The sequence below is a fragment of the Podarcis erhardii genome (genome assembly GCF_964252035.2).
Source record: "Podarcis erhardii genome assembly, chromosome: 5".
Classification (NCBI taxonomy): domain Eukaryota; kingdom Metazoa; phylum Chordata; class Lepidosauria; order Squamata; family Lacertidae; genus Podarcis; species Podarcis erhardii.
Genome location: NC_138509.1, coordinates 7069002 through 7096518, shown reverse-complemented (window position 1 = coordinate 7096518; position 27517 = coordinate 7069002). Strand labels below are relative to the sequence as shown.

The window sequence follows — 27517 nt, the reverse complement described above, 5'->3', positions numbered from 1 at the left end:
TAATAAATTATTATTATTATTATTATTATTATTATTATTATTATTATTAGGTGGAGGAGCAAGACTCAGAGCTGTCAGAATGGGCAGCCATGAGCTCCAATGACTTAGTGGGGCAAAATTCCTGGTAGCAAAACTAATGAAGATGAACACACCAATCTCAGGGCTCCCTATAGCAGATTGACAATTGCAGGAATCCTACATGAGGGACAAAGACAAATTTGGATGTATCAAGAACAAAAAGTCACCTTCCATGCAAAAGAAAGGGCTGAATTTGTTTTATTGAAAGATGTTTCACTGCTTCCTTCCTCAGCAGAGCAATAATAATAAATTAAATAATAACAATCGAGCCAATCGAGCCAATCCTGTTATTTCCTCTTTTTACTCTTTTGAGGTACTGAATTTCACAAAGTACATTCTTTTCTGTTTATCTCCAAGACAAGGTTTAAAAACAACAAAGTCATAATATTTTTTTCTCTCGCAACCCCCTTGTTTTCCATGAGGAAGCCTGAGTCAGTTCTGAGTCAGTTCTTGCTGTCTTCGGGGAAATCTGGAAAGATAAAGATCAGAATAATCTTGTGGAGTCATTGTCTAGGAAAGGAGGTAGAGGTTAAAGAAAAAAAATACCTTGCAAAAACCACTTTTGCTAGCCACCAGAGAGTTGTGTTTCTTATTTCCAAAATGTTGCCAGATATCAGAGTCTTCTTGTGGCATATACTAGCCTTCTTGAATCTAGAGCCCTCCACCCACGTTATTACCACCAGGCCAGAATGGTAAGGGGGTCGTCCGGAGCAGGAACTGGGTATCTAGAACAGCAGTTCCAGAAGGGGGAACAGTGACTCATTTCATCTCAGGTCATGGGAACCTTGTGGGGTCACCAGCATACAATAGAGTGACCCACAATGAGAAGATGGCTGTTTGGGAACTGGCCGCCAAAGGAAGCATTTGCTTATCAGCTCATTTCAGAGCTTCAGCTCTACTGTTTTCCCCCATGAGAAGAAGGGAAGTAGTTAAAGTAGAAAAGGTTCTCTTACAGCTACTAGGAGCATCATTTTTGTAGCCCTTTAAACATTCCTCTTTAGCACCATCCCTTGCTATATTTGATCATGTTTTAAAGAAACACATAACTTTAACCTAAATTATGCAATGACATTATGTGTAGTTGTAACTCCAACTACTCCAAATGTTGCTGTGCCTCACCCATACTACAAAGGAAAATCCCAAAAAAGGCAACATTTACTTCTGGGAACTTTCAGTTAAACTTGGGGTATTACCTTGCTATTATCACTGACCCTAATATTAGTACAGTGGACGCTCGGGTTGTGAACATGATCCGTGTGGGATGCACGTTCACAACCTGCAGCGTTCACAACCCGCAGTGGCATTTCTGTGCATGCGCGGGTTGCAATTTGGCGCTTCTGCAAAGCCTGATCTAGTGCTTCTGTGCATGCGTGACTGCCAAAACCCGGAAGTGACCCGTTCCGGTACTTCTGGGTTTCAGCGGGTCTGTAACCCAAAAAAAACGCAGCCTGAAGCACCTGTAACATGAGGTATTACTGTATTCCTCAGCTGACCATGGCTGCTTGCTGTCGCCAGTACACTTTTTCCATATAACCCACATTTTCAGAGCACATAAAGAAAGAATTGACAGAAGATTTTGGAGTGGGGTGGGTTGGAGCATCAACACAATCCCATTTGTGGGTCGGAAGTGGTGGGAACTCCAAGCAAGAATGCCCTATCAGCATGGATTTGAGGAACCACACTTAAAGGATTTCAGAGGGATGGCAGAGGGAGGACTATCTAGCTGACCAGGAGGTGCAACTTTCTGCCCAGAGCCTCAAGCCAACAAGAACATTTCAGCTCCTTCCTAGAAGGCCTTCTGTATGGGCAGCACAACCCTGGATGCCCAAGAAAATTGAGGACTAAATGCCATAAACGAACAAATGCCTTCAATCCTTATGCATCTAAAATAGGATGGTCCACAGAGTGACAATTTGGGATTTCACTTGATGGAACTGTGGAGGATAAGGATCCTGGTCTTCCACTCCCAGTCCTCAACTTCTCCTTTGTGGGGCACAAGGATAGCCCTCCTTGCCACTCAAAAGCTTTCCACCTGGGACTCCTTTTGCTTCCAGAAACCAACTTTGCTACTGTGGATGAGTAGGAACCCTCATCTTTTGTCTCAAAAACAGCTTGCAAAAAAGAGCTTGGGCTCTTCCCAGCACCCAAGAAAAATCCTAAAAACATACTCACCTGCCCTTACAAGCTCATGCGAGGGAGAATCAAGGGGGACTGACCCTTCCTTGCAAGATGGAAGGGAGTGACAGGCAGCAGAAGGTTCTCCCCTGAGGGTCCAGGAAAGGTGCTGCTGGGGGTTCAATACTCCACCCTTTGAGGGAGGTATGGGGTCGCCCAAAGGGGGCGGCCTTTGGCCCCAACAGCAGTTAACCTTGCTACCTTCTAGTTTTCCTTTCACTGGCTGCTTCACCTCCCATTTCCACAAGATGGGTTTTTATTTCACTCTTGGGACAACCGTGAAGCGGAAGTTGTGAGCATCATCAAGACCTCCTCGAGGTGTGCTATGTGCACCTCAGTTCTGCTCCCAACAACTCAAAAAACAAGTTCAAAACCATTTCCTATCCACCCTCCTCTTCTCCGACTACAGCCTAATTCTGAATGGCTCCACCACCATTTTGCTCTTTAAATAAACCAACCAACCACCAGGAGATGCAACCACAGCTCTCACACCATCACACCTAGTGTGGTGCATTCATTTTAATTCTTCATTCCAGACTACCTCGTGATGACCACATGACTAGGACTCACCAGAAATATTGTCTTCCTCTTTGGGGATTTTGTCCACATCAGAGTCCTCCTCAAGTAGCGCCATGTGTTGTGTCTGTGACTGATGTTCCAGGTTTGAATTGAGATCTGCCATTTGCTCGGCAGGGAGCAAGAGAGCAGCATATTCTGGCCCTTCTGCTTTGGGCAGCTGCAGCAGACAAGGACTGGGAGGCCCACTCTGGTTCTGAAGATGCTGTGCCTGTTCAGCTGAAAAACATCCCCCTCCTGAGCCGGAAAACTGCATTTGTGAGCAAAGTTGATTGGAAAATGGAACTCCTTGCATACACAATTCATTCCAGGGCACAGTCTGAAATGCAGGGATATAGCCTGGGTGAAGGCAGAAGCGAAGAAAGGAGAAGAGAAAGGCAGAGGGGGAAGAAAAGAAAGAATTCCTTTATGCTGTTTCAGCCACTGTGGGATTTTTAAGTGTTTTTACCACGAGCAACAGGGACGCAGGTGGTGCTGTGGGTTAAACCAATCAGAAGGTTGGCGGTTCGAATCCCCGTGACGGGGTGTGCTCTCGTTGCTTGCTCCCAGCTCCTGCCAACCCAGCAGTTCGAAAGCACGTCAAAGTGCAAGTAGATAAATAGGTACCACTCTGGCAGGAAGGTAAACAACGTTTCCATGCGGTGCTCTGGTTCACCAGAAGCGGCTTAGTCATGCTGGCCACATGACCCGGAAGCTGTACGCCAGCTCCCTTGGCCAATAAAGTGAGATGAGCGCTGCAACCCCAGAGTCAGCCACGACCGGACCTAATGGTCAGGGGTCCCTTTACCTTTACCTTTACCACGAGCAACAGTTTAAGTCATGCTAATCCTTTGAATAAAAAATTGGGTGTGCTAGAAGAAGGCCTGCACTGCTGCTGCAGTTTGCCACAGAAAGTCCCTTTTTAAAAAGTTCTACATTTAAAATATATATCCACAAGAGTGACTAGATAAATAAACTAATTGAATTTATAGAATTGGCAGGATTAACTGCAGTAATAATCAAACCAAAAAATAAAAATACAATGGAAATGGTCTGAATATTATATGTCCAAGCACTGCTCAAAAACTAAGATGTTGATATGTTTGGATTAATGTTGGTAAAGCTGGTTAAAAACAAAATAAAATAAACAGTAAGTTAAAAGAGTTAAGAAATATAAATTCAGATAAAAATTGCAATGTGAAATATTATATTATAATTTATATGAGGGTGAGGGACGGTGGAGAGAAGTCACAAGGATGCTTTAATGTCTGTAATTTAGGGTGGTAGGGTAATATGAATTTTGTTTCGTGTCTATGTGTTTGTTTGTTTGTAAATAAAATTTTCTAATAATAAATAAAATAAAATAAAATAAAATAAAATAAAATAAAATAAAATAAAATAAAATAAAATAAAATAAAATAAAAATAAAAGTTCCACGTTTAAAAAGCCTTTTGTAACTGCTGTGGGAAATGCTGGCAGTGGTGCAGCCACCTCACCCAGAATGCTGGCGAGGGCCCCTTCTGAGCCTTAGGACCTTCCGACAGTGTTCATTCCGGCCAACTGCTGACAGCGCCTCCAATGGCATCTCTCCCTTAATAAGGAATCAACTACGTTGGGCGGAATTCCATTCGAGGTACTCACCCGAGTTCCCGGCTGGTGGCTGTATTAGGAGCTGTCCTCCTGCGTGGTTCTGCAGGTACCCCTGAGAAGCTTCTGTTGTTCCATAGGTTACAAGTCCCCCATTGCTAGGCATGGGGAGAAAAGCTGTGGTAGATTTACCAGGCATAGCTGGTGTGAGGCTGACACTGGAATATGCAGTGCCAGCAAGGTGAACTGGGCCATGGTGCAACTGGGACACCTGGTGCTGAGGATACTGGCTGAACTGGTAAACCCCAGGCTGGCTATTTGGGTGGTAGTATGGGGTCTCTAGGTTAGCAGTAGGTTCCAGCTGTTCAGGATAACTGCAATGCACAGGAGTGTCGATGCTGAAGGAAAGAAACAGTTCACAAGTCATTGTTAAGAATTATAACCCACTCCACAAGATATGAGGACAAATAACTGGGGTTTGTTTGTGGGGGGGGGGGAGCAACATGTTCTAATATACAGTCGTACCTTGGAAGCCAAACACCTTGGCACTCGCACGTTTTGGCTCCCGAACGCTGCAAACCCAGAAGTGAGTGTTCCGGTTTGCGAACGTTCTTCGTAAGCCGAACATCTGGCACAGCTTCTGATTGGGTGCAGGAGGTTCCTACAGCCAACTGGAAGCCCCACCTTGGTTTCCAAACATTTTGGAAGTCGAATGGACTTCCAGAAAGGATTCTGTTCAGCTTCCAAGGTACGACTGTATCGAAAATGCAAATACTCACAAAGCATCCATTTTTAAAACGTTTCTGGGGGAGGCGAACCCCCTCACACACCCAAATACAAATATTTTACATTGCCTCCAAATGAAGTTCAAGATACAGTGGTACCTCGGCTTATGAACTTAATCCATTCTGGAAGTCCGTTCTTAAACTGAAACCATTCTTAAACCGAGGCACGCTTTCCCTAATGAGGCCTCCCGCTACCGGTGCCCTTCCACCTTCGGATTCCGTTCTTAGACCGAGGTAAAGTTCACAAACCGGGACACTACTTCCAGTTTTGCAGAGTTCGTAAACTGAATTGTTTGTAAACAGGGCTGTCTGAGAATCCTCCGGAAAAATAATCTCTCAAAGGACCTGTTGATGGCATTTTACCATTGTACTGTTGAGAGTGTATTAACTTATGGTCTGTGTGTGTGGTTTGGGAGCTGCACAGTCAGGGAAAAAACAATGCTGTCCAGGGTTGTAAAGATTGCAGAGAGAATAATTGGGTGCACTATTCCCACCTTGGATCAAATCTACGCTTTCAGGTGTCATAAGAAAGCTGCAGAGATAGTGCAGGATAGTGTGAAATGATCTCTTTCAGCTTCTGCCTTCTGGAAGAAGGTACAGGGTTATAAAGACTAGGACTAGCCGCCTGAGAAACAGTTTCTATCCAAATGCGATTTTGGTTTTAAACGCAGTGTAAGGTAGTCTCTAAGGGATGCGGGTGGCGCTGTGGGTTATACCACAGAGCCTAGGGTTTGCCGATCAGAAGGTCGGCAGTTCGAATCCCTGCGACGGGGTGAGCTCCCATTGCTCGGTCCCTGCTCCTGCCAAATTAGCAATTCAAAAGCACATCAAAATGCAAGTAGATAAATAGGTACCGCTCCAGTGGGACGGTAAACAGCGTTTCCGTGCGCTGCTCTGGTTTGCCAGAAGCAGCTTAGTCATGCTGGACACATGACCCGGAAGCTGTACGCCGGCTCCCTCGGCCAATAAAGCGAGATGAGCGCCGCAACCCCAGAGTCGGTCATGACTGGACCTAATGGTCAGGGGTCCCTTTACCTTTTAAGGTAGTCTCTATGGGAGTATATTCTATTTAATTATGGGGTATCAGAGTTTTTAGGGGGCTAACCAGACTGGGATAGCAAGGATAGCAGGCTTGTTGATTTTTGAATGTCTGATGTAGATATTTTCAATTTCGTTGTTCTGGATGGGTCAATGACAATAAAGATTATTGTATCATATCTTAAACTGAAGTACCGCTGTATGGCAAAGCCCAAGTGAAGTGGAGTTCCAAAGCTGAAAAACAGCCAGTGAGAACACTCACATTCATGCCTTTGTCTGAATTTTGTCTGCCATGAAACAAGGGGCCACTTAGGGGTTTGACTAGAGCACCCTTGAGGTCCCTTGTGCCACACTTGACTTCAGAACACATGCAAAGTTTGCAGTGCACGCCTGGTGGATCTGCAGCTTCTTAAACCTTGTTGTTTAGTCGTTTAGTCGTGTCCGACTCTTCGTGACCCCATGGACCAGAGCACGCCAGGCACTCCTGTCTTCCACTGCCTCCCGCAGCTTGGTCAGACTCATGTTTGTTGCTTCAAGAACACTGTCCAACCATCTCGTCCTCTGTCCCCCCCTTCTCCTTGTGCCCTCCATCTTTCCTGACATCAGGGTCTCTTCCAGGGAGTCTTCTCTTCTTATGAGGTGGCCAAAGTACTGGAGCCTCAGCTTCAGGATCTGTCCTTCCAGTGTGCACTCAGGGCTGATTTCCTTAAGGATGGAGAAGTTTGATCTTCTTGCAGTCCATGGGACTCTCAAGAGTCTCCTCCAGCACCATAATTCAAAAGCATCAATTCTTCGGCGATCAGCCTTCTTTTTGGTCCAGCTCTCACTTCCATACATTACTACTGGGAAAACCATGACTTTAACTTAAACCTTACTGCCTTAGAACCATTCCAAACTAAGTTCTATCGCTGTCTGCTAGGGATCCTTTCTTGTGTGTCCGGATATGTATTCTGAAGATCCATTATCAGTTAAAACTTATCGTTTTCCCTGTTGGGTTGGCACCCTTAACCCTACTGGATTCCTACCAATCCAAATGGAAAGCTACACTGAATGAAAAGCTAAGAGGCGTGGAGTTTCCCCCACAGATCCTGATAGCTGTAGGTTATGAGAAAGCTAGAGCAATAATTCGCCGACGAATTTGGGATGTGGAACTGCAATGCCACGTGAGCGCGATGAATAAACACCCAGCAATAAAAGATAATGGGAGAGGATTTACCCCAGCAAAGTAGTTGTCAAAATTACAAATACCTAAATAACGACAGTCATTTACCCTCGCTAGATTCAACATGCTGCCATCTGCCTTATTGCAGGGCAGATTCGAGGGTAAACCATACGCGGAACGAGTCTACCCGTGCGGCTTGATGGAGGTAGAAACTGTCTCTCATGCCTTGTTACACTGCTGTTTCTACGGGGATATACGCTAGGTATTTATTACCCCTGCTATGCAAAAATCTCCAAATGAATCCAAACTTCAGTGTCTAAAAGCCCTGGTAGAGGACAAGGATCCTGAGATCACGTTAAGGGTAGCCAAATTCTGTGCGATTGCCATAAAACCTAGGGAACAAGCTGTGCTATCATAATGATTAAGGCCTTAAGTGATAATTTTAGGTTATATGTTAATGACTAAGTTTTAATTTATATATTTTTTAACTGTTGCTATATCTGTATTGTCCCTGTTATACCTAATTGGAAATTCAAATGTATCCCTATCGTGTTTTATGACTTCCTTGATATTGTATGTGGGCTGGAACTGGTCTGTGACCCAAATAATAAATTCAGATTCAATTGCCTGGTGGGTGGGGGTAAGAAAGTCCTGCAAAGTTAATCCGCTCATAGATGATGCACTCACAGCGGATGGTAAATATGGAATGCAAATACAGTGGTACCTCGGGTTAAGTACTTAATTCGTTCTGGAGGTCCGTTCTTAACCTGAAACTGTTCTTAACCTGAAGCACCACTTTAGCTAATGGGGCCTCCTCCTGCTGCTGCTGCCTCACCGCCGGAGCACAATTTCTGTTCTCATCCTGAAGCAAAGTTCTTAACCCGAGGCACTATTTCTGGGTTAGCGGAGTCTGTAACCTGAAGCGTATGTAACCTGAAGCGTATGTAACCTGAGGTACCACTGTAAAGACAACCAATTTTGTGGGACAGGAAGAAAGCCAACAGCTATGGGAATACAACTTAGCCTTTTTATCTTGGGTGGCAAATTAATCTAGATGAACTCTGAGGCGAGGTGCCTTCACCTTTCCCACCAGGTTCACTTCTCCTACCTTTGCTTCTGGATGCTGTAGGCAAAGACCTCGCTGCTGCTACTTTCCTGGCTAGATGGACTATATTCACTGCTGGGGGTATCCAGCATCAGTGGAACAATGTGATTGTTTGGGTTAAACACCATGCTGAATGGGAGGCTGGCTCTGCGAATGGGTGGAGGACTGGGAACGGCAGGAAAGATTTCTTTCTTGAAGGAACTGAACATGCCCTGGGAAATGTCTTTCGTCTGGACGGAGTCATATGTGGTTGTTCTGCCAGCAGCAGAGTCGACTGCAAAGGAAAAAGGAAGAACATGTTATATAAGAGAGGTTGACAGCAGGGCTGAGGGCCCAGAGTGGAAAGCAAACAGAAGATTCAGGGGTGAAAGGAAAGGAAAGGAAATTCAGGGGTGCAAGGAAAGAGAGTCAAAAGATGATGGAATCCGGAAAAAGGGTTTGCAGGTATGAGACAATGCTGTTGCCTGCTTCCTAGGACAGTTGTTCTCAAGTTCACATTACATTTTCCAGGTTTGCACCCAAGCTCTTTAAAGCCTACTCCTCAATGTATGGATGTGACAAACAGGTCTTTTTGAGCATGTGTATCATGCAGGAATGACACACTTGTATCATGGTCTCTGCCATGGGAGCATATTCACCCAGTGCTTTTCCAGCTGCACTGGCTCCCGGTGGAGTACAGGGTCAGATTTAAGGTGCTGGTTTTGACCTTTAAAGCCCTTCACGGCGTAGGACCCTCGTACCTACGGGACCGCCTCTCCCGGTATGCCCCACGGAGGACCTTAAGGTCCATATATAGCAACACCCTAGAAGTCCCGGGCCCTAAGGAAGTTAGATTAGCCTCAACCAGAGCCAGGGCCTTCTCAACTCTGGCTCCGGTCTGGTGGAATGCTCTGCCTCATGAGACTAGGGCCCTGTGGGATCTGATCTCTTTCTGCAGGGCCTGTAAGACAGATTTGTTCCACCTGGCCTTTGGCTTAGAATCAGTTTGATTCCCTCCCCCTCTTTCTTTTTCCTTTCTCCTCCTGTGATGAGGCTGCATCCTAATCTTTTAAATTGTATTTTAATCAACTTGTTTTTATTATTGGTTGTTAGCCGCCCTGAGCCCGGTCTTGGCTGGGGAGGGTGGGGTATAAATAAAAAATTATTATTATTTATTATTATTATCAACATCATCTGGGAGCCACTGTTGAATTCAGCTCCCCGTGGTGTGAACCCTCAGCAACAAATCTACGTTTGCCTCTGCATAATGCGTGGTGTGACCCTTGGGCATCGTACTGAGAACAAGCATCCTGGCTTGTTTCGCCTTCAGTTTAAGAACCACCTTTCCAGTTTGTTAATTGCATATGCTGATGCGTAGCCTAGGAGATCGTGTCAAAACAAGTCAAAGGGAACATGAGTCACATCACACCCTTCTCCAGAAGAGCAAACGGGATTGTGGGAGAGTCCGGATTCCTCTCGAGTTGCTTGTGTGGTTCCGCAATGACATCTGCCTGACGTCAGTGACACTTCACCTGTCACAGCACAGAAGAGGTTTCCCCGATACTGCGTGCAAGTTTCATCACGACAGGAAAGGGGAACAATGAGCCTGACAGAGACAGGGCATGGAGTAAATTCATAGTTGACACCTACGGGGATCCAGTTATCTTTCCTTCAACAGGTGCCATCCTGACAGCACCAACAAAAACACAAAACTTCTGTGTCAGCCGTCTACAACACCACAGTCCAGGTGCTCCCTGACAATGATGAGGTGTAAATTACTGCATAGCTTTTCAAGGGCTCCCTCCTAAATCTCGTAAAAAAACAACAACCAGCTCTTACTGGTTTGGGTGTCAATACTGTCTCCATGGAAGTGAATGAGAAAACTGAAAAACTAAGAACATAAGGTAGCTCCTATAATAGTTCCTATCATACTGACAGACGCGTAAACCACCTTTTCTCTTAAAAGAGCAGAGAGGGGAAAGGACCAATATTTTTACTATTACAATAATAGGCAAACTACTCATTTTTCTTAATACAGTGGTACCTCGCAAGACGAATGCATCGTAAGACGAAAAACTCGCAAAACAAAAGAGTTTTTCGTTTTTTGAGTTGCTTCGCAAGACGGATTTCCCTATGGGCTTGCTTCGCAAGACGAAAACGTCTTGCAAGTTTGTTTCCTTTGTCTTGCAAGTTTGTTTCCTGTTTCTTAAAACCGTGCATTCACTTCAAGGAGCAACTCATAGCACGCGATGTGGTAGCCTTTTTTGAAGACTTTGGTGCTTTTTGAAGCTTTTCCAAAGTCTGTGCTTCGCAAGACGAAAAAATCGCAAGACGAAAAAACTCGCGGAACGAATTAATTTCGTCTTGCGAGGCACCACTGTATCATTACAAATAGTATTAGGGGGTCAAAAGTACTCCACAAGCACATGAAACTGCTTTACAAAAATTGTTAACCCCCCCCCCCACCATTAGAACCTTCCTTATTCCCCTGCAAAACTGGTGTTCATCACAGAGTTCAAACTGAGCAAAAATTACTATTTCAGCTTTTGGGAACCATTTCATTTCCTATTGTGAGACTCTTTAATAGCCTTACAATTGATTAAAATGAGTGTCATTCAGTGGAAGGTGACAATGTTGTTCAAACCCACAAAATACAACATTATATTTTGTCCATATTGCAATTCCAAGACACCATATTTTTAGGATGATGACGTGTATAAAAAGAGTCCCACCCCTCAAAACCTAGGCTAGACAGTATTTGATAATCTAACAACACATTTAGAAGGTTCTAGATTAACTATGCAATTGATCGCTTTGTTCATCAGTGCACCGCTACCCAGATAATAAACTAAGAAAAACCTTGCTGTGGTTGCCACACTGAAACCAACAAACCATAAATTATCCCGCTGTATCTTTTCCACATGTGTGTGATGTGTGAACAATAGAGTTTTGAGTTTTCAAAAAGATGTGGCACTTGCTGGTTATATGTACCAAAGGCAAGGATGATAATTTCCCCACCCCCAAATGCATCAAGGTATCTCAGACAGTAAATCCAAGTCTGAAATATTTAATTGAAATAAGACGAAAGGTGCCCTGTGACCAGGTGGTTTTTCCAATACACTTCCAAACACATCCATTCATGAACATTTGTATTCCACCCTGAAACAGAAAGCTGTCTCAACAGCTTCCAATAAATACACAGTATATACATTAAACAGTGCTAAGTATCATTATTGCTGGGACAGTCCCCAGTGACATGAATATCTCAAAAGAAGTTTCTTGACCCAGCTCAAGAGTCAAGTGTTCCCTGGGATGAATCTAGGTACTGTTTTTCACTCTATAAGACACACTTTTTCCCTCCTAAAAAATAGGAGGAAATGTGTGTGTGTCTTATGGAGCGAATGCAGGCTGCGCAGCTATCCCTGAAGCCAGGAGAGTGAGAGGGACCGGTGCGCACTGATCCCTCTCGCTCTTCTGGCTTCAGGAATAGCCACGCAAAGCCTCTGGAGTGCAGCAGGACTGCTCCTCCTGCTGTGTTCTGGAGGCTTTCCATTGCTTTTGCTGAAGCCAGGAGAGCAAGAGGGATCGGTGCGCACCGATCCCTATTGCTGTTATGACTTTGCTTCGCTGGAGAGGCACTGCACAGAGAGGGAGAGAATTTTTTTCCCCTTGTTCTCCTCCTCTAAAACTAGGTGTGTCTTATGGTCGGGTGTGTCTTATAGAGCGAAAAACACGGTACATAAAGAGCTTTGCTGGAGATGGAGAGAGGCAGCCTTAGAACTGGTTGAGGCTGCTGCTACTGATACCAAGAAAATGGGGGGGGGGGGTCAGCTCTGTGCATGGGTATTCAGTCTGGTGCCTCCCGTTCTCTTGGCCAGATGGCTGCCTTGCACAAAGGCAGTAGACCTAGGCCACAGAGGCCAGGTTTTGCTCTCCATCCCTTTATTTTTGAGGCAGAGCAGTGGCATGTTTGGTCTGATGCTCATTTTATGTGTGCATTGGGGTAGGGCTGTTTTCACTTTCTTGGCTGATTGACTTTTCCCTGGCCCTGAAATAACACCCTGCTTGGTCCTGAATGGGGTAACTGTGCCCCTGAAGGACCAGGTGCGCAACCTGGGAGTCATTTTGGACTCACAGATGTCCATGGAGGAACAGGTCAATTCTGTGTCCAGGGCAACTGTCTACCAGCTCCATCTGGTACACAGGCTGAGACCCTATCTGCCTGCGGACTGTCTCACCAGAGTGGTGCACGCTCTAGTTATCTTTCACTTGGACTACTGCAATGCGCTCTATGTGGTGGAACCTTTGGAGGTGACCCGGAAACTGCAACTAATCCAGAATGCAGCAGCTAGACTGGTGACTGGGAGTGGCCACCAAGACCATATAACACCGGTCTTGAAAGACCTACACTGGCTCCCAGTACGTTTCCAAGCACAATTCAAAGTGTTGGTGCTGACTTTTAAATCCCTAAACAGCCTCGGCCCAGTATACCTGAAGGAGCGTCTCCACCCCCATCACTGAGGTCCATCTCCAAGGGCCTTCTGGTGGTTCCCTCACTGCAAGAAGTGAGGTTACAGGGAACCAGGCAGAGGGCCTTCTCTGTGGTGGCGCCTGCCCTGTGGAACGCCCTCCCATCAGATGTCAAGGAAATAAACAACTGACTTTTAGAAGACATCTGAAGGCAGCCCTGTATAGGGACGTTTTTAATGTTTGATGTTTTATTGTGCTTTTAATATTCTGTTGGGAGCCACCCAGAGTGGGTGGGGAAACCCAGCTAAATGGGCGCGGTATTATTATTATTATTATTATTATTATTATTATTATTATTATTAATATTTTCTGCACACCGCAGAAAATGCTCAGCCTCAATCACCATGCTAGTCTGGGGCAGTGCTTTACAATCACTATTCTGGTGAACTCTCTCTAGGGAGCTGTTCTTTTCTATTCTGCGTTTCATATTTTTCTAAGTAGGAACTTAAGTGCATGCATGTGCTTATCTCCTCTACCCTCCCACTCTATTTTCCTCCCATGTCTTTTCATATTCAAAGTCTGGGGACCTGGTCTTTCTTTCTTTTCTGAAATAATCTGTATGGCAACACTTGAAGCCTTTTTTTGGCTCAAGAGTAAGATAGCAAATATTTAAATATTTGAAGCAATCCAAACTAAGATCAACTGTAAGCCACTTTATGGAGCAAACAATCTCCCAACCTACACCTTCTCTGAATTTAACCTCAGCTCATTCACAAATAACCCAGAGATGCATTTTAAATAAAAGGACACATTCTACTCATGTAAAAACATGCTGATTCCCAGACCGTCTGTGGGCTGGATTAAGAAGGCGATTGGGCCCCCTTGGGCCTTAGGTTGCCTTCTCTGCCTTAAGCTAATGGCCATGGGGTGGGAACAGTGTCCCACAACAGTACCTTCTGAAGATACTCCAGTGGCATAGCATGGGGGGTGCAGGGGGGGCCGGCCGCACCGGGCGCAACACCTGGGGGTTAGGGTTAGGGGGCGCAAATCCACGGGTTAGGGGGTGCAAATCCACGGGTTAGGGGGTGCAAATTACTTGCCTTGCCCCGGGTGCTGACAACCCACGCTACGCCACTGAGATACTCATCCAGCTACTGGAGTCACTGAAAATCTGTTTTGTAAGCCCAACCTACGCAACGGATCCAGAAGAATACTGTGGTCAAAAACCCTCTAGGAAGTCCAGAGTAGCATTCCCCCTTCCCTGATGTAAATCAACTACCAGGAAAGAAAACCTGTTGCTTTCTCAAAATTATTTGGAACGGTTCCAAATAATCAGCACCATCCAAGACCACATGACTTGGAGAGGTTGCTACCTGTCCAACACTTGTTTTTCCCAGATGGCTAGGAAAGCCTCATCCTTAAAAGCCTGTGTAAGACCACCATCTTCTGGTTGTTACTGACACTGCAACTGAGAGTTCTGAGACTAGCTTCGCAAAAGGCGTTTCCTCCCAGCCCTGCTCGCTACCCAAAGACAAGGAGCAAAGGAGCTTCTCTCTGCCCCAGCTGCTGAACTGGGAATTGGCAGAGACCAGTTTGAAGGAAGGAGCTGCTAAGTTTTCTGTTCTCTGGGTCAGATTTGCACAACTTGTGATCTATCGAGCCCAGTGCAGTTCACCAGCCTGAAAGGTGGCTAGCCTAGGGACTAAGAGAAAAGGAAACAACCCCTAGGGGAAATTTATCAAACAATACAGAGAAGCTGCTGGCAGTACACAAAACTGCAAGGGGGGTGATGTCACTGTGCCAAAGGACATTCAACAGAAGCACACTATTAGTTAGCACTATACTGAACAGAGGGACGCGGGTGGCGCTGTGGGTTAAACCACAGAGCCAAGGACTTGCCAATCAGAAGGTCGGTGGTTCAAATCCCCGCGACGGGGTGAGCTCCCGTTGCTCAGTCCCTGCTCCTGCCAACCTAGCAGTTCGAAAGCACGTCAAAGTGCAAGTAGATAAATAGGTACCACTCCGGTGGGAAGATAAATGGCGTTTCCGTGCGCTGCTCAGGTTCGCCAGAAGCGGCTTAGTCATGCTGGCCACATGACCCGGAAGCTGTACGCCAGCCCCCTCGGCCGGTAAAGCGAGATGAGTCCCGCAACCCCAGAGTCGGTCACGACTGGACCTAATGGTCCCTTTACCTTTATACTGAACAGAAGCCACACTTCTCTCCCATGTGGTAGGCTGCCCTCCCAGCTCTCACCTGGACAGGTAAAGACAGCCAGTGCCTCCAAGTCCCACATAACCTCAGAGGTTTTTTGCTTTGGCTCTCTCTCTTCCCACCCCTCTCTGAACATCCCTTTCAATGCTGTTCTCAAGACACTTGGAAACCCCGAGCCAATTTGCCTCCTGAAGTGCTGCTAGTTGGCCGGCTCCTGTTTCTCAGTCAGCATCTCCCACTCCAGCTGCTGATCCTCGGCTGAGAGGAAGAAGAGGAGAGTGCTTTCACTCACACCTTCAGTTTCCTCCAAGGACTCTTTACTCTTGCCAGGCATGAGCCTCAGGTAAAAAGGTAAAGAGACCCCTGACCATTAGGTCCAGTCGTGGCTGACTCTGGGGTTGCAGCGCTCATCTTGCTTTACTGGCCGAGGGAGCCGGCGTACAGCTTCCAGGTCATGTGGCCAGCATGACAAAGCTGCTTCTGGCGAACCAGAGCAGCGCACGGAAACGCCGTTTACCTTCCCACAGGAGCAGTACCTATTTATCTACTTGCACTTTGATGTGCTTTCGAACTGCTGGGTTGGCAGGAGCCGGGACCGAGCAACGGGAGCTCACCCCATCACGGGGATTTGAACCGCCGACCTTCTGATCGGCAAGCCCTAGGCTCTGTGGTTTAACCCACAGCGCCACCCGCGTCCCTGAGCCTCAGTTAAATTCCCCCTAAAAATGCTTTACATGAAGGGGGGCAGTGAAAGCCTCTTTCCTTTAGGAATCTGGAGGGAGGAGCTACCTGGCATTTGACTACCCTGGAACTTTCGAGTTGGAAGGGACCGTGTGGGTCATCTAGTCCAGTGTTTCCCAACCTTTGGTCTCTAGCTGTTTTTGGACTACAACTCCCGTCATCCCTAGCTAGCAAGACCAGTGGTCAGGGATGATGGGAATTGTGGTCCAAAAACAGCTGGAGACCAAAGGTTGGGAAACACTGATCTAGTACAACCCCCCACAATGCAGGAATCTTTTGTGGGGCTCAAACTCACAACTCTAAGACTATCTTCTGATCTATCTTCAAAGGAATATGAAAGAAAGCCAGTAATTCATTTTTGCCTTCACCAGTGAAGAAAATCTCATTGAGTTGCTTTGTAGATGCAGCTGGTTAACTTTCATCTCAGAGTCAAGAAGGGTTTTCGCCGCCTCTCTCAAGTAGCCTTTTCATTCTAAGTCTTTTACCCACTGTCTGATTGTCTAACTGGAACCAGATTGGATCCAGATGAAACTGAGGATTATTTTTGTTTGCTCTTACACAGTGAAAGCAAATTTTACAGTCCTGGCTGCAAGATTTGAAAAATCAAGGGAAGCATTCTGGAATCAGTCTTTGTCTCAGTGAGGCACGATGGAATACGCCACAAGCAAGGAATCACGGGAGGTTTTAACCTGGGGGGGGCACCTGTGGCCCTCCTGATGATGCTCCTACCACCCCCGACCACAGGACCTGCTGGGAGATGAAGTCCAACAACTCAAGAAGGGTCGCAGGTTTCCCTATATTAAATGAAAGCCATGCTTTCTTTCCAGTGAGCAGAGTTGCACAACAGGTCAAACACAAAGACTAGATATTTCCTTTCTAAAAGCATTACATTTGTGGAAAGTAGATGGGGGAAAAACAGAGTCACAGGTAGTTGCCCAACATCAGCCTTTCTCTGCTGTATTCCATGGAACGAAAGATGCGAAGAATCCTCCGTTTACAAGTTGTCTTACGGCCTTTTTCAAAAATGCCAAAGCTGTTTTACGTGCGCACCTTAAAATGTGAATGGAAGAATCTTGTGTTTATCCCATGAAGATAAAGGCCTTGGTTTAGTGCTGCACAGTGTGAGAAATAGACTTTCCACTGAGTAAAGTAGGGAAACAGAAAGTGAGGCAAGGGCCAACCCTACCCAGGTCACCAGTGCCACAAGCTGAACAGATCTCACCTGAGGAGGCAGCCGGTGGCATGGCCGATCCACTGAGCATGTTAGAATAGTTGGCATCAGGTGCGGCATCCATAATCAGTGCAGCAGGCTGATCGTGTGCCATGTCAGATACGGGGGGTGCAGGCAACAGAGTTATACTGAAAGCAAAGTTTAACACCATGATCAGGAGGAAGAAAAGGAGGAGCTTGGATTTGATATCCCACTTTATCACTACCCAAAGGAGTCTCAAAGCGGCTAGTATTCTCCTTTCCCTTCTTCCCCCACAACAAACACTCTGTGAGGTGAATGGGGCTGAGAGACTTCAGAGAAGTGTGACTGGCCCAAGGTCACCCAGCAGCTGCAGGTGGAGGAGCGGGGAATCGAACCCAGTTCACCGGATTACAAGTCCACTGCTCTTAACCACTGCACCACACTGGAGGAATGGGCAGAAAGCAAAATGCAAACCTTCCCCTCGATGCTGCTTCACTTTCTGTTTCCTTGTCTTCTGAGGAAAAGAGATCCTGTCGCCTTCTTTACTAAGATAATGCCTTTGGAGCTTCATTACAGCACAAGAATATTCGTTTTCTCTCTTAAGCTTGGTTGGCTGATCTGTCAAATGCACCCCCCCCCCAATTCAAACCCAAATATTACAGCCGTTGAGGCATATTTCAGGGCTGCTCTGCTGAGAGGATGTTTGGAACCAGGCAGAGGGCCTTCTCGGTAGTGGCGCCTGCCCTGTGGAACGCCCTCCCATCAGATGTCAAGGAAATAAACAACTATCCGACTTTAGAAGACATCTGAAGGCAACCCTGTTTAGGGAACTTTGTAATATTTGAACCTTATTCTGTTTTTAATGTTCTGTTGAAAGCTGCCTAGAGTGGCTGGGGAAACCCAGTCAGATGGGGGGGGGGTAGAAATAATAATTTTTATTATTATTATTATTATTATTATTATTATTATTATTATTATTATTCAGCACTGGGGAAGGGGGAAGAGAGGCAATAAGGAGAAGGACACAGGAAACAGGAAACATGGGAATTGATAAAAAGCTGTACAGGAATCCAAAACCACACCCCCATAATACTGGCAGGAGTTGGGGGCAATAAATTTGAGAGGGGGGGAGGCAGTATAAAAGCAAGGATTGTTGTATTCCATAAGAGTTGCTTTAAGAAAGCTTATTTTAATTTCACACAATTTCCAAAGAGAAAAATCACTTAGCATAATGCATAAGGCAGTTCTATTTTGAAGTGGCGTGCATCATAAATTTGGAAAGGAACTGGTGGGGAAAAGCATTTTTTATCAACTTCCTCTCATCACACATTTTGTCTGTTGTTTAAACACCTATACCTTTTAGTTAAATCTTCTGTAACTCACAAAAACCTGTATTTTAAAACATATTTGCAATTAAAAAAACCCAAATACTCTTTAGAAACTGAATTATATTTGTGTACCTAGAATGTAGACTTCTGGCTACAGACACTTTGTATTCCAGCACCATTAACAGAAAATATGAAATTAAGAAAAAGGCTGTGAGAGAAAACAAACACCCGTCATTCATATAAGCTTCATCCTGGAGACTGGCATGTATTTTTGCCAAACTGCTAAAAGTGATCTGAGAGATTCCTCCTAGATCATAGTGTGATGTCACTCATGTCAATTTTGCTCCCAAAGAAACAGGCTCTGCAAGTTTCTGTAGTTCCAAAACCTTGGAAAACCCACGTGACAAAAGAAGATTTTGGGATGTAAGGAAACAGAGCAGCAATGCTGCCATTTGTATCTCTTAAAAAAACTACCATCCATCTTCAGCCTGAGTCGTGGAGGCTTCTCACCCTTGAGAACTTTGTTGACGGCCTATTGACAAAGCCAATGTTGCGACTGAACATTTCTTGCTGCTTTTCACCGTCAATTTTTCTGTTTTCCTCCACTTGGCTCTGCGATTCTGGAACCAGATCTAATAAAAGGGGAGAGGAATCTTCAGTGAAACAAAACAAACTCCACATTTCCAACTTCTTTGTAAACCATATGAACACCAAATTCACCATAAAATGAGAGGTCTTGTGGCAAGTTAATGCTCTTCACCAGATCACGGAACCCCCTTTCACAACACAGAGAAATCAAAAGGCACCGCAAAAATATCCACCACCAACCATCCCATTTTAAAAGCCAAGCAAGGGCTGAAGTTGCAGTCTTGAACAAGAGCTGCTTGACGCTTTTCAAAGTGTTGGTGTTGACCTTTAAAGCCCTAAACGGCCTCAGCCCAGTACACCTGAAGGAGCTTCTCCACCCCATCATTCTGCCCTGACACTGAGGTCCAGTGCTGAGGGCCTTCTGAAGGTTCCCTCACTGCGAGAAGCAAAGCTACAGGGAACCAGGCAGAGGGCCTTCTCGGTAGTGGCACCCGCCCTGTGGAACGCCCTCCCATCAGATGTCAAAGAGATAAACAACTACCTGACATTCAGAAGACATCTTAAGGCAGCCCTGTTCAGGGAAGTTTTTAATGTATGACATATTAGTGTATTTTGGGTCTTTGTGGAAGCCACCCAGAGTGGCTGGGGAAACCCAGCCAGATGGGCAGGGTACAAATAAATCATCATCATCATCATCATCATCATCATCATCTCTCCTTCCTCAAGCTACATGCCCCACTCTCCTGGTAAGAAGCAGCTGGAGAAGGGCAAATTGAGTGGGGAATTGCCAGAGGTTGCTCAGTCCTTTCCCCCACTCCTACTGGTCCACCCTAGACTGCAGCTGGCTTTGGCATTTTATAAAAAGCTGCCGCCAAAGATAGGGCAGGGGGGTGGCGGTATATGTGATGGAGCATCAATTGCAATTTGGATGTTGGCCCAAACTGAATGAAACACAGTTGTGATCCAGCTGCTATTCACCCCCTGCTACAGAAAGGCCAACAGCAGGGGTAGGTAAACTAAGGCCCGGGGGCCGGATCCGGCCCAATCGCCTTCTCAATCCGGTCCGGGATGGTCCGGGAATCAGCGTGTGTTTACATGAGTAGAATGTGTCCTTTTATTTGAAATGCATCTCTGGGTTATTTGCGGGGCCTGCCTGGTGTTTTTACACGAGTAGAATGTGTGCTTTTATTTAATAATGTATCTCTGGGTTATTTGTGGGGCATAGGAATTTGTTCATTCCCCCCGCCAAAAAAAATATAGTCCGGCCCCACACATGGTCTGAGGGACGGTGGACCGGGGTTGCTGACCCCTGGCCAACAGGGGTGGAGGGAGGAATTGTAAATGCAATCGCAACAGCAGAATAATTCTTTCCCAGTGGGCTATTTTTACTATCAACCCCCCCATGTTTGTTGTTCAGCAGGGAAGACTCGCCATAACACGCTGTGGGGTCACGCTGATAGCAGCAGCAATTTCACGACGCTTCTCGCTGTCCGGATAATGGTCCTCGTGGAACGTTCTCTCCAGCTCCTCTAGCTGTTCTGGGAAGGAGGGTATCATTAAATGAAGAAGAAGAAAAAAGAGCAATGTGAAAGGGAGAAGAGGATAAGTTCAGAGTGGGGAGGAATAGTAGAAAACCCTTAAAATATTTGTATCAACACTCCTATCCTTAAAAATCAAAATACATCAAAATGTTGCGCACAACCATGGTCTCTAACAGGAGGGCTTCTGTTCAGGGCTAGAGCCAGTCTTCCTATATAATGCTAAAGGGCTGAGGCTGGGGCTAACTACGAGCTCTGAGCCTAATCACCGTATTGCCATATAGCTATGGAAGTGACATTACAGGAGGGGTTTTTAAAATCTCATATCCAGTGCACATTTCACTTCAACATCCCCTGGATGTCAACCACAGATAACGGGCTACATTCAATGCTGGTCATACTCAGAGTAAACCCATTACAATTAATAACAATTGCTAATTTAGATTTGTTAATTTCAAGGAGTCTACTCTGAGTAAACCATAGTAGGATACCAGCCGTCATTATAAGATCTACATAGCCTGCAGTTCGTTTAGATCTTTTTGCCCCCATCCTGGGGGCACTTGTGAGAGCTGCTCACAGGAAACACAGCAGAGAAATTTTAGTACAGTGGTACCTCAGGTTAAGTACTTAATTTGTTTCGGAGGTCCGTTCTTAACCTGAAACTGTTCTTAACCTGAAGCAGCACTTTAGCTAATGGGGCCTCCCACTGCTGCCGTGCCGCTGCAGCACGATTTCTGTTCTCATCCTGAAGCAAAGTTCTTAACCCAAGGTAATATTTCTGGGTTAGCGGAGTCTGTAACCTGAAGTGTATGTAACCTGAGGTACGACTGTATAGCTATGAATGGGCAGAAGCGTGCCACCCTGCAAGCATACCAACCTATTTAGGCAATTAAATTTATCTACAATTTTCTTATCGTTGTTCCCTCAACATTTCAAAGGTTCTGGAAGCTTTCATGTCTGGGTTTTTTAAATGGATTTTCTTTTAACTCATCAACTACTATATTTCTGTATACCAAGCAGGTATGGAGAGATCTCTAACTGATTTTTGAGTGGCCCAGTTTCAGTTCCAAACTGATGGGCTCTCAGCTACCTGAAAGGAAGGAATATTCTGGAATTAAGAAATCTGAAGGAGGAGCTGTAATGGAATTGTAGAACATCATTGCAAGGAGTTAAGAGATGTTGTAACACTTATCTTATGACAGGGCACCAGCTGGCCAGGGAGCCAGTTTCTTATCTATTGTTTAGTCCTGGGCTGCTGTTAGCTGGGCTTCAAGCTCAGCGACCTGTCCCAGGAGCTCTGGTGTCTGGTCATGGGGGCCATGAGAATGTTTGCGAGAGAAAGGTATAAAAGTGGCTTGGAAATTCTCCTCCACCAACCTCAGCAAAGACAGAGACTGGTGAAGGTGCAAACTGAACGTACTAGCCATCGTGCTGTACTGAGCGGGGCTAAGCATTGCTTACTCTGCCTGTAGTCGAGCTGTAATAAACACTTGGTACAATTCACTTTTGGGTTGGGTCATTGCATTCAGACCCAGCAGAAAAAGAAGCCGCTGCTGTTGGTAACACAGGAGCCTTGAGGGACTTCAAATGGGTGCTGGTGGTTTAGGAGGCAACCTTTACCAACTCATAATCCTTCCCTGCTCCCCGGCAAAGTGTGCGAGTAAGTAACTGTAGCAGGATCCAGGAGCAGTTAACTCTAAGAACACTATAGCACTGAGGGCTGAGAAGGGACCATGAAGAGGGATGGATCAGCTCTTAATCGCTTACCAGCACTGTAGAATGTGCGTGTCTTCTTCTGGGCAGGTGGAACAGGCTCCACTGGAGCTTTTGGTGGTTCTTTCTTCTCATTGGCTCCCTCCTGCTTGCCCTTGGCGGTCTGGAATGAAGAGGCCCTGGAGGACTGCTGACCCACACAGCTGGCGGCAGCGCATCGGGCCGATCTGCGCATAGCATTGCCCAGGTTTTCGCTCACACCCTGACTCTGTTGCTCCAAAGCAGCCGAAGATGCTTTCAGAGAACCAGCGGTGGAAACAGCATCGCTTCTTCTTTTCACATTCCCCTTTTCTGAAACTTTAAGGCAGGATACTTCTGCTGGGATTTGTGGCTTTGGCTGATTAATGAATTCTTGGTTCAGTTCAGCTTCCGGAATAGGGGGATCAGGGTTTATATTGCTGGCATAGTTTGGCAGGTGCCTGTATATAGTGACAAAATTGAGCTGGTGACTATCCAAAGATGATGACTGTGGAGCCGAGGACCCTGCGCCGTGTCCTATGTAACAGTCCCCTGCCTGCTCTTGCTTTGCAACATCATTCTCCCTTTCTTTCGCCAGGATCTGCCCTGTCTTTTCTTCCATAATGACGGTGTGGAGAACGGACACCACACTACTTCTGGCTCCAACCTCACTCTCAAGGTTCCCATTTTCGTCTGTGCACAACAGCGGCTCTCTAAGTCCCTTCCCCTCTTGACTCGCAAACTCCTCCATGCACACTGCAAAGCAAATGAACTGAAATGGTTATTCAAGAAAGCGAGATACAAGAGTAAGACAGGTCCCTGCTCAAGAAGTTTACAGTCAAAGTTTTAACTGTGGAAAGACAGCAGTGCAAGACATAAAGTGAAGGGTAAAAATAATGCAGGCTGAATGGGAGCAGAAATGGCTGTTTCACTTGGGAATGAAGGGTTAAACCAACAGCTTCCCAGGGGAAAATATGAACTAATGCATTTCCAATGTGCAAAAGTCAAAACAGCTTCCTGTGACATAAAAAGCCATGTACTGGTTTTGTGTAATTTGTTCTAATATACATCACAAGTAGCTTACACGTTCTCCATCTATTATTATGACCTGTGGAGACCTCTGTCTTTATTTCTTAAGTGTTTAGTACTGAAAAAGCAAGCTTCCTTACAAAAGATGTACAACCTTCATGAAAAGACATGTCATGGGACCCCTTTCCTGGTCAGCCCCTGCCGCACTCCTCTTCCACCTTTATCAGTGTTGAGGTTTAAACAAAAAATTCCTTCCAATAGCACCTTAAAGACCAACTAAGTTAGTTCTAGGTATGAGCTTTCGTATGCATGCACACTTCTTCAGATACACAGTGTTGAGGTTTGTTTCCTTTCTGCTTTAATTTTGCAAATGGTCACCTTTTCCACAACCTCTTAATGACCTCTTAATAACTGTCACAACCTCTTAATGACTGTCTTAGAAATCTATTAAACCTAGATGGCTTAAAACCAACCAACCAACCACAAGACAAGTCCACGGAGGAATGTCAACGGCTATCCATCACAATAACTAAATGGAACCTCAATGTATGCCTCCAAGTACCAGATACTTGGGTCAAACAAATGATAGCCATCATTTTCATGTACTGCTTGTATCTGGGTTACCACAGCTGGAAACAGAACACTGACCTTTGGTTTGAACTTGCAAGGCAAGTCATTTAATACACCCTGCATACACCCAGTTTTTCCTCTTGAAGAGCTCATAAAAGTAGGGAGAGAGTATTTTATAGCGCACTGTACCTTAGATTACATTGACAGCATATGAGCCTCTATTTCCCAAGGGCTTACATCTGATTCCTAGGTAGCATTCAAGGCCAGATCTGCTTATCTGAAACCCGCATTGTGTATTTTCAGGCCATTTTGGGGACCAATTAAGCTAATGCTATACTTCTTAACATGGGGGAAAGGGAAGACGTATCCCTGAACTTTGTGACGCCGCAACTCAGACCATCCATGAGGGTGCAGTTGACACTTTAAACTGCCTCTGGTGTTGGACTCAGCATGCGCAGGCACCACCACATGCCAGGACCATGACAGTGGATAAAAGATTTGTTCCTGTAAATTGGTGGTACATACATAAGGCCAATTCATCACAGGGTCACATGCCACATGCACAACATGTTAAGGATTCAGTGTCACCATGAGCATCAGTCTGGAATTTGGGGCCAAACTAGGCTTGATAGGCAGCCATGTACATGCACATCTTTCTGTTCACATATAAAACAGGAAATGGGTCATAGAATCTACTGCCTAGATGAAAAAGAGTAAACAGGGGTGTGGGGGGGAGTGAAAACCACCCCTCCCTCCCTTTTCCTTTGAGCAGCCTTCTCCCAACCCAGTTGTGATACCAGAAATGAATAAAATGCAGGTCAAGATAAGCTTCTCTTCCCTTGCACTCCTTTTCATGCAAACAGCCTTCCAAGTCCCTGCTATGCGAAGGAAGTGGTGTGGAAGAGATGTGGATGGCTGGCCCTGACACCGAGTTTGGCCTTTATTCTCACCCCACTTAACAGGACTGAGGTGGTTTCAAGTCATTCTGATGTTTTCACATGTGAAGGTAAAGGTACCCCTGCCCGTACGGGCCAGTCGTGTCCGACTCTAGGGTTGTGCGCCCATCTCGCTTAAGAGGCCGGGGGCCAGTGCTGTCCAGAGACACTTCCGGGTCACGTGGCTAGCGTGACAAAGCTGCTCTGGCAAGCCAGCACCAGCGCAGCACACGGAAATGCCATTTACCTTCCCGCTATAAAGCGGTACCTATTTATCTACTTGCACTTAGGGGTGCTTTCGAACTGCTAGGTGGGCAGGAGCTGGGACCGAAAGACAAGAGCTCACCCCGCCGCGGGGATTCAAACCGCCGACCATATGATCGGCAAGTCCTAGGCACTGAGGTTTTACCCACAGCGCCACCCGCGTCCCTATGTGAAACAGTTCACATGTGAAACAGAAAATAAAAAATAAGTGCTGCCTGTTGAGCGAGGACGCTCTTGTTCCCGCTCTTTTAAAGGTACGCCACCAGCAAACCAATGTAAGAGAAGTGGGGAACACTGAACAGGCAGAGCATCTTTCTTTTCTTTCATTTTCAGGCCAGGTACCAAAAGAACATGAATTAGAACCACCCCACCCCTTATTTTTCCTGATCCCACAAGCCTTAGATCCATAAGCATAGCTTTTGTGCTGTGCCTAACACCTAGCAAAATAAAACTATAGGTTGCATTCACCCAAGTCTTACTCAGAGGAGACACACTGAAATTAATAACCAAGTGAGGCCCATTGATTTCAGTAGGTCTACTCCAGGTAAAACTGAATGGGATACCGCCCTGTGGGGCTTCTGCCCCTTACCATGAAACCCCAACCAGCAAGGCAACAAACTTTTCATTACAGTAATTTCCAAAGCTGTGCAAGCCACTTTCCGTGTAGGTTTACTCAGAATCAAGATCCACTGCGTTCAGTGAGATTTACTCCCATGCAAGTTTTAATACAGAAAACAGCGATAGAAACCAAATTCCGCGGCAGCTGAAGGGCACCTGGTGAATGAACCGCCTTGCCGGAGCTACCTAAGGGGGGAATTGTTTGTTTCGCTCCTTTGCAGAGCTAGGAACCGGCTCTTTTGGGACGAGAAATGGAACGTCCTTCCTTCCAAGACGCCGGAGTTCGAGGCTACAACGCGCAAAGTAGAGCTTGCTCCAGAATTAGGCTTTCTGGAGGGCTGCCTTGGGGTGGGGGGAGAAGTGATTTACCACGTCCTTAACTAGAGCGTGTCTAAGAAGGACTTGGAGCGGGTCCCCCTTTGTGCAGAGGGGGTCCCCAAACGCAGCAACGGGCGGGGACAGGTGCGCTCCCCTCGGGGCTAATGTTAACGCGGGCATAATTGGGCCATTACATTCTTCTATTGGCAATTAAAGATGGCAAATAAGAGCCAAGTGCGCGGGAGCTTCTAGCGCGCAGGTGAGTCCTCTCCTCCCCAGGGACGCCGAAAGGGCGGCGGGAGAAGGTCCCGGAGGGCTGCTGCCGCCCCTGCCCACCCCGGCTTCCATGGCCCCCACTTTACCCGCGTCCTGGGGCGGCGGAGCGGCCGCCGCTGCCTCCAGCTTGGAGCGCACTTCCATCTTCCGCCTCGGGCGCGGCCGCTGCAGCGCAGGGAGCTTTGTAAACCGCCGCGCGCGCCGACGCCAGGCAAGCTCATCAAGGGCACCTGCGCGGCAGGAGGAAGCTGGCGGGTCACCCCGAGGCTCCAGAGTCTGTGCCGGATTTACCTATAGCTATACAGGGCACCACTCTCTTGGCCTCCCCCAAAAAAACTAAAGGTAAAAAACCCCCTGGATGTACATTTCCAAAATAGAAGATAAATAACAAATAAAATAAAACATACATACAGCAACAGTGTTTTGTATTGTGTAGGCTCCTATGTAATTAGCCTGCTCCCTAAAATATCACTGGCTTGCTCATTTTTATATACAGTGGACACTCGGGTTGCGAACGTGATCCATGCGGAATGTACATTTGCAACCCGCAGCTGCGCGTCTGCGCATACACGGGTTGCGACTCGGCGCTTCTCCGCATGCACGACTGCCAAAACCCGGAAGTAACCCATTCTTCTGGGTTTCGGAGGTCTGTAACCCCCCAAAAAACGCAACCTGAAGTGTCCGAGGTATGACTGTATAGGGTGCCTACATTCTGCATGGACTAGTTACATGGCAACATGTAGGTCCATAAATTACCATACATCATATATTCAACACAAAAAACAGTGACAATTTGCTGTTGACAAAGGACAGCTGGACATATAAAGGGCCCCATGACCTCCAGCAGCTTAGGACCTCACCAAACCTAAATCTGGCCCTGCTTGGACTGCAACGCCCATCCCTCCCTGACCATTGGTCCTGCTGGTGAGGGAGGATGGGAGTTGTAGCCCAGCAAACATCTGGGACGGGACGTGGGTGAAGCTGTGGGTAAAACCTCAATGCCTAGGACTTGCCGATTGTATGTCGGCAGTTCGAATCCCCGCAGCAGGGTGAGCTCCCGTCTTTCGGTCCCAGCTCCTGCCCACCTAGCAGTTCGAAAGCACCCCTAAGTGCAAGTAGATAAATAGGTACCGCTTTATAGCGGGAAGGTAAACGGCGTTTCCGTGTGCTGCGCTGGTGCTGGCTCGCCAGAGCAGCTTTGTCACGCTGGCCACATGACCCGGAAGTGTCTCCGGACAGCGCT

The 27517-nt window shown here is 46.4% G+C and overlaps 1 protein-coding gene across 1 annotated transcript; it reads right to left on the bottom strand.

Moving 5' to 3' along the window:
• Window positions 1-259: 259 nt before the first annotated feature.
• NOBOX (NOBOX oogenesis homeobox) lies at window positions 260-26418 on the bottom strand (the record flags this gene model as incomplete). Its single annotated transcript, XM_081863563.1, has 9 exons — window positions 260-547; window positions 2824-3168; window positions 4450-4793; window positions 8489-8759; window positions 17110-17246; window positions 18918-19039; window positions 20427-20533; window positions 22301-23020; window positions 26361-26418. The coding sequence occupies 9 exons, from the start codon at window positions 26416-26418 to the stop codon at window positions 522-524; spliced, it is 2130 nt and encodes a 709-aa protein (XP_081719689.1). The 3' UTR covers window positions 260-521.
• Between the last annotated feature and the right edge of the window lie 1099 nt (window positions 26419-27517).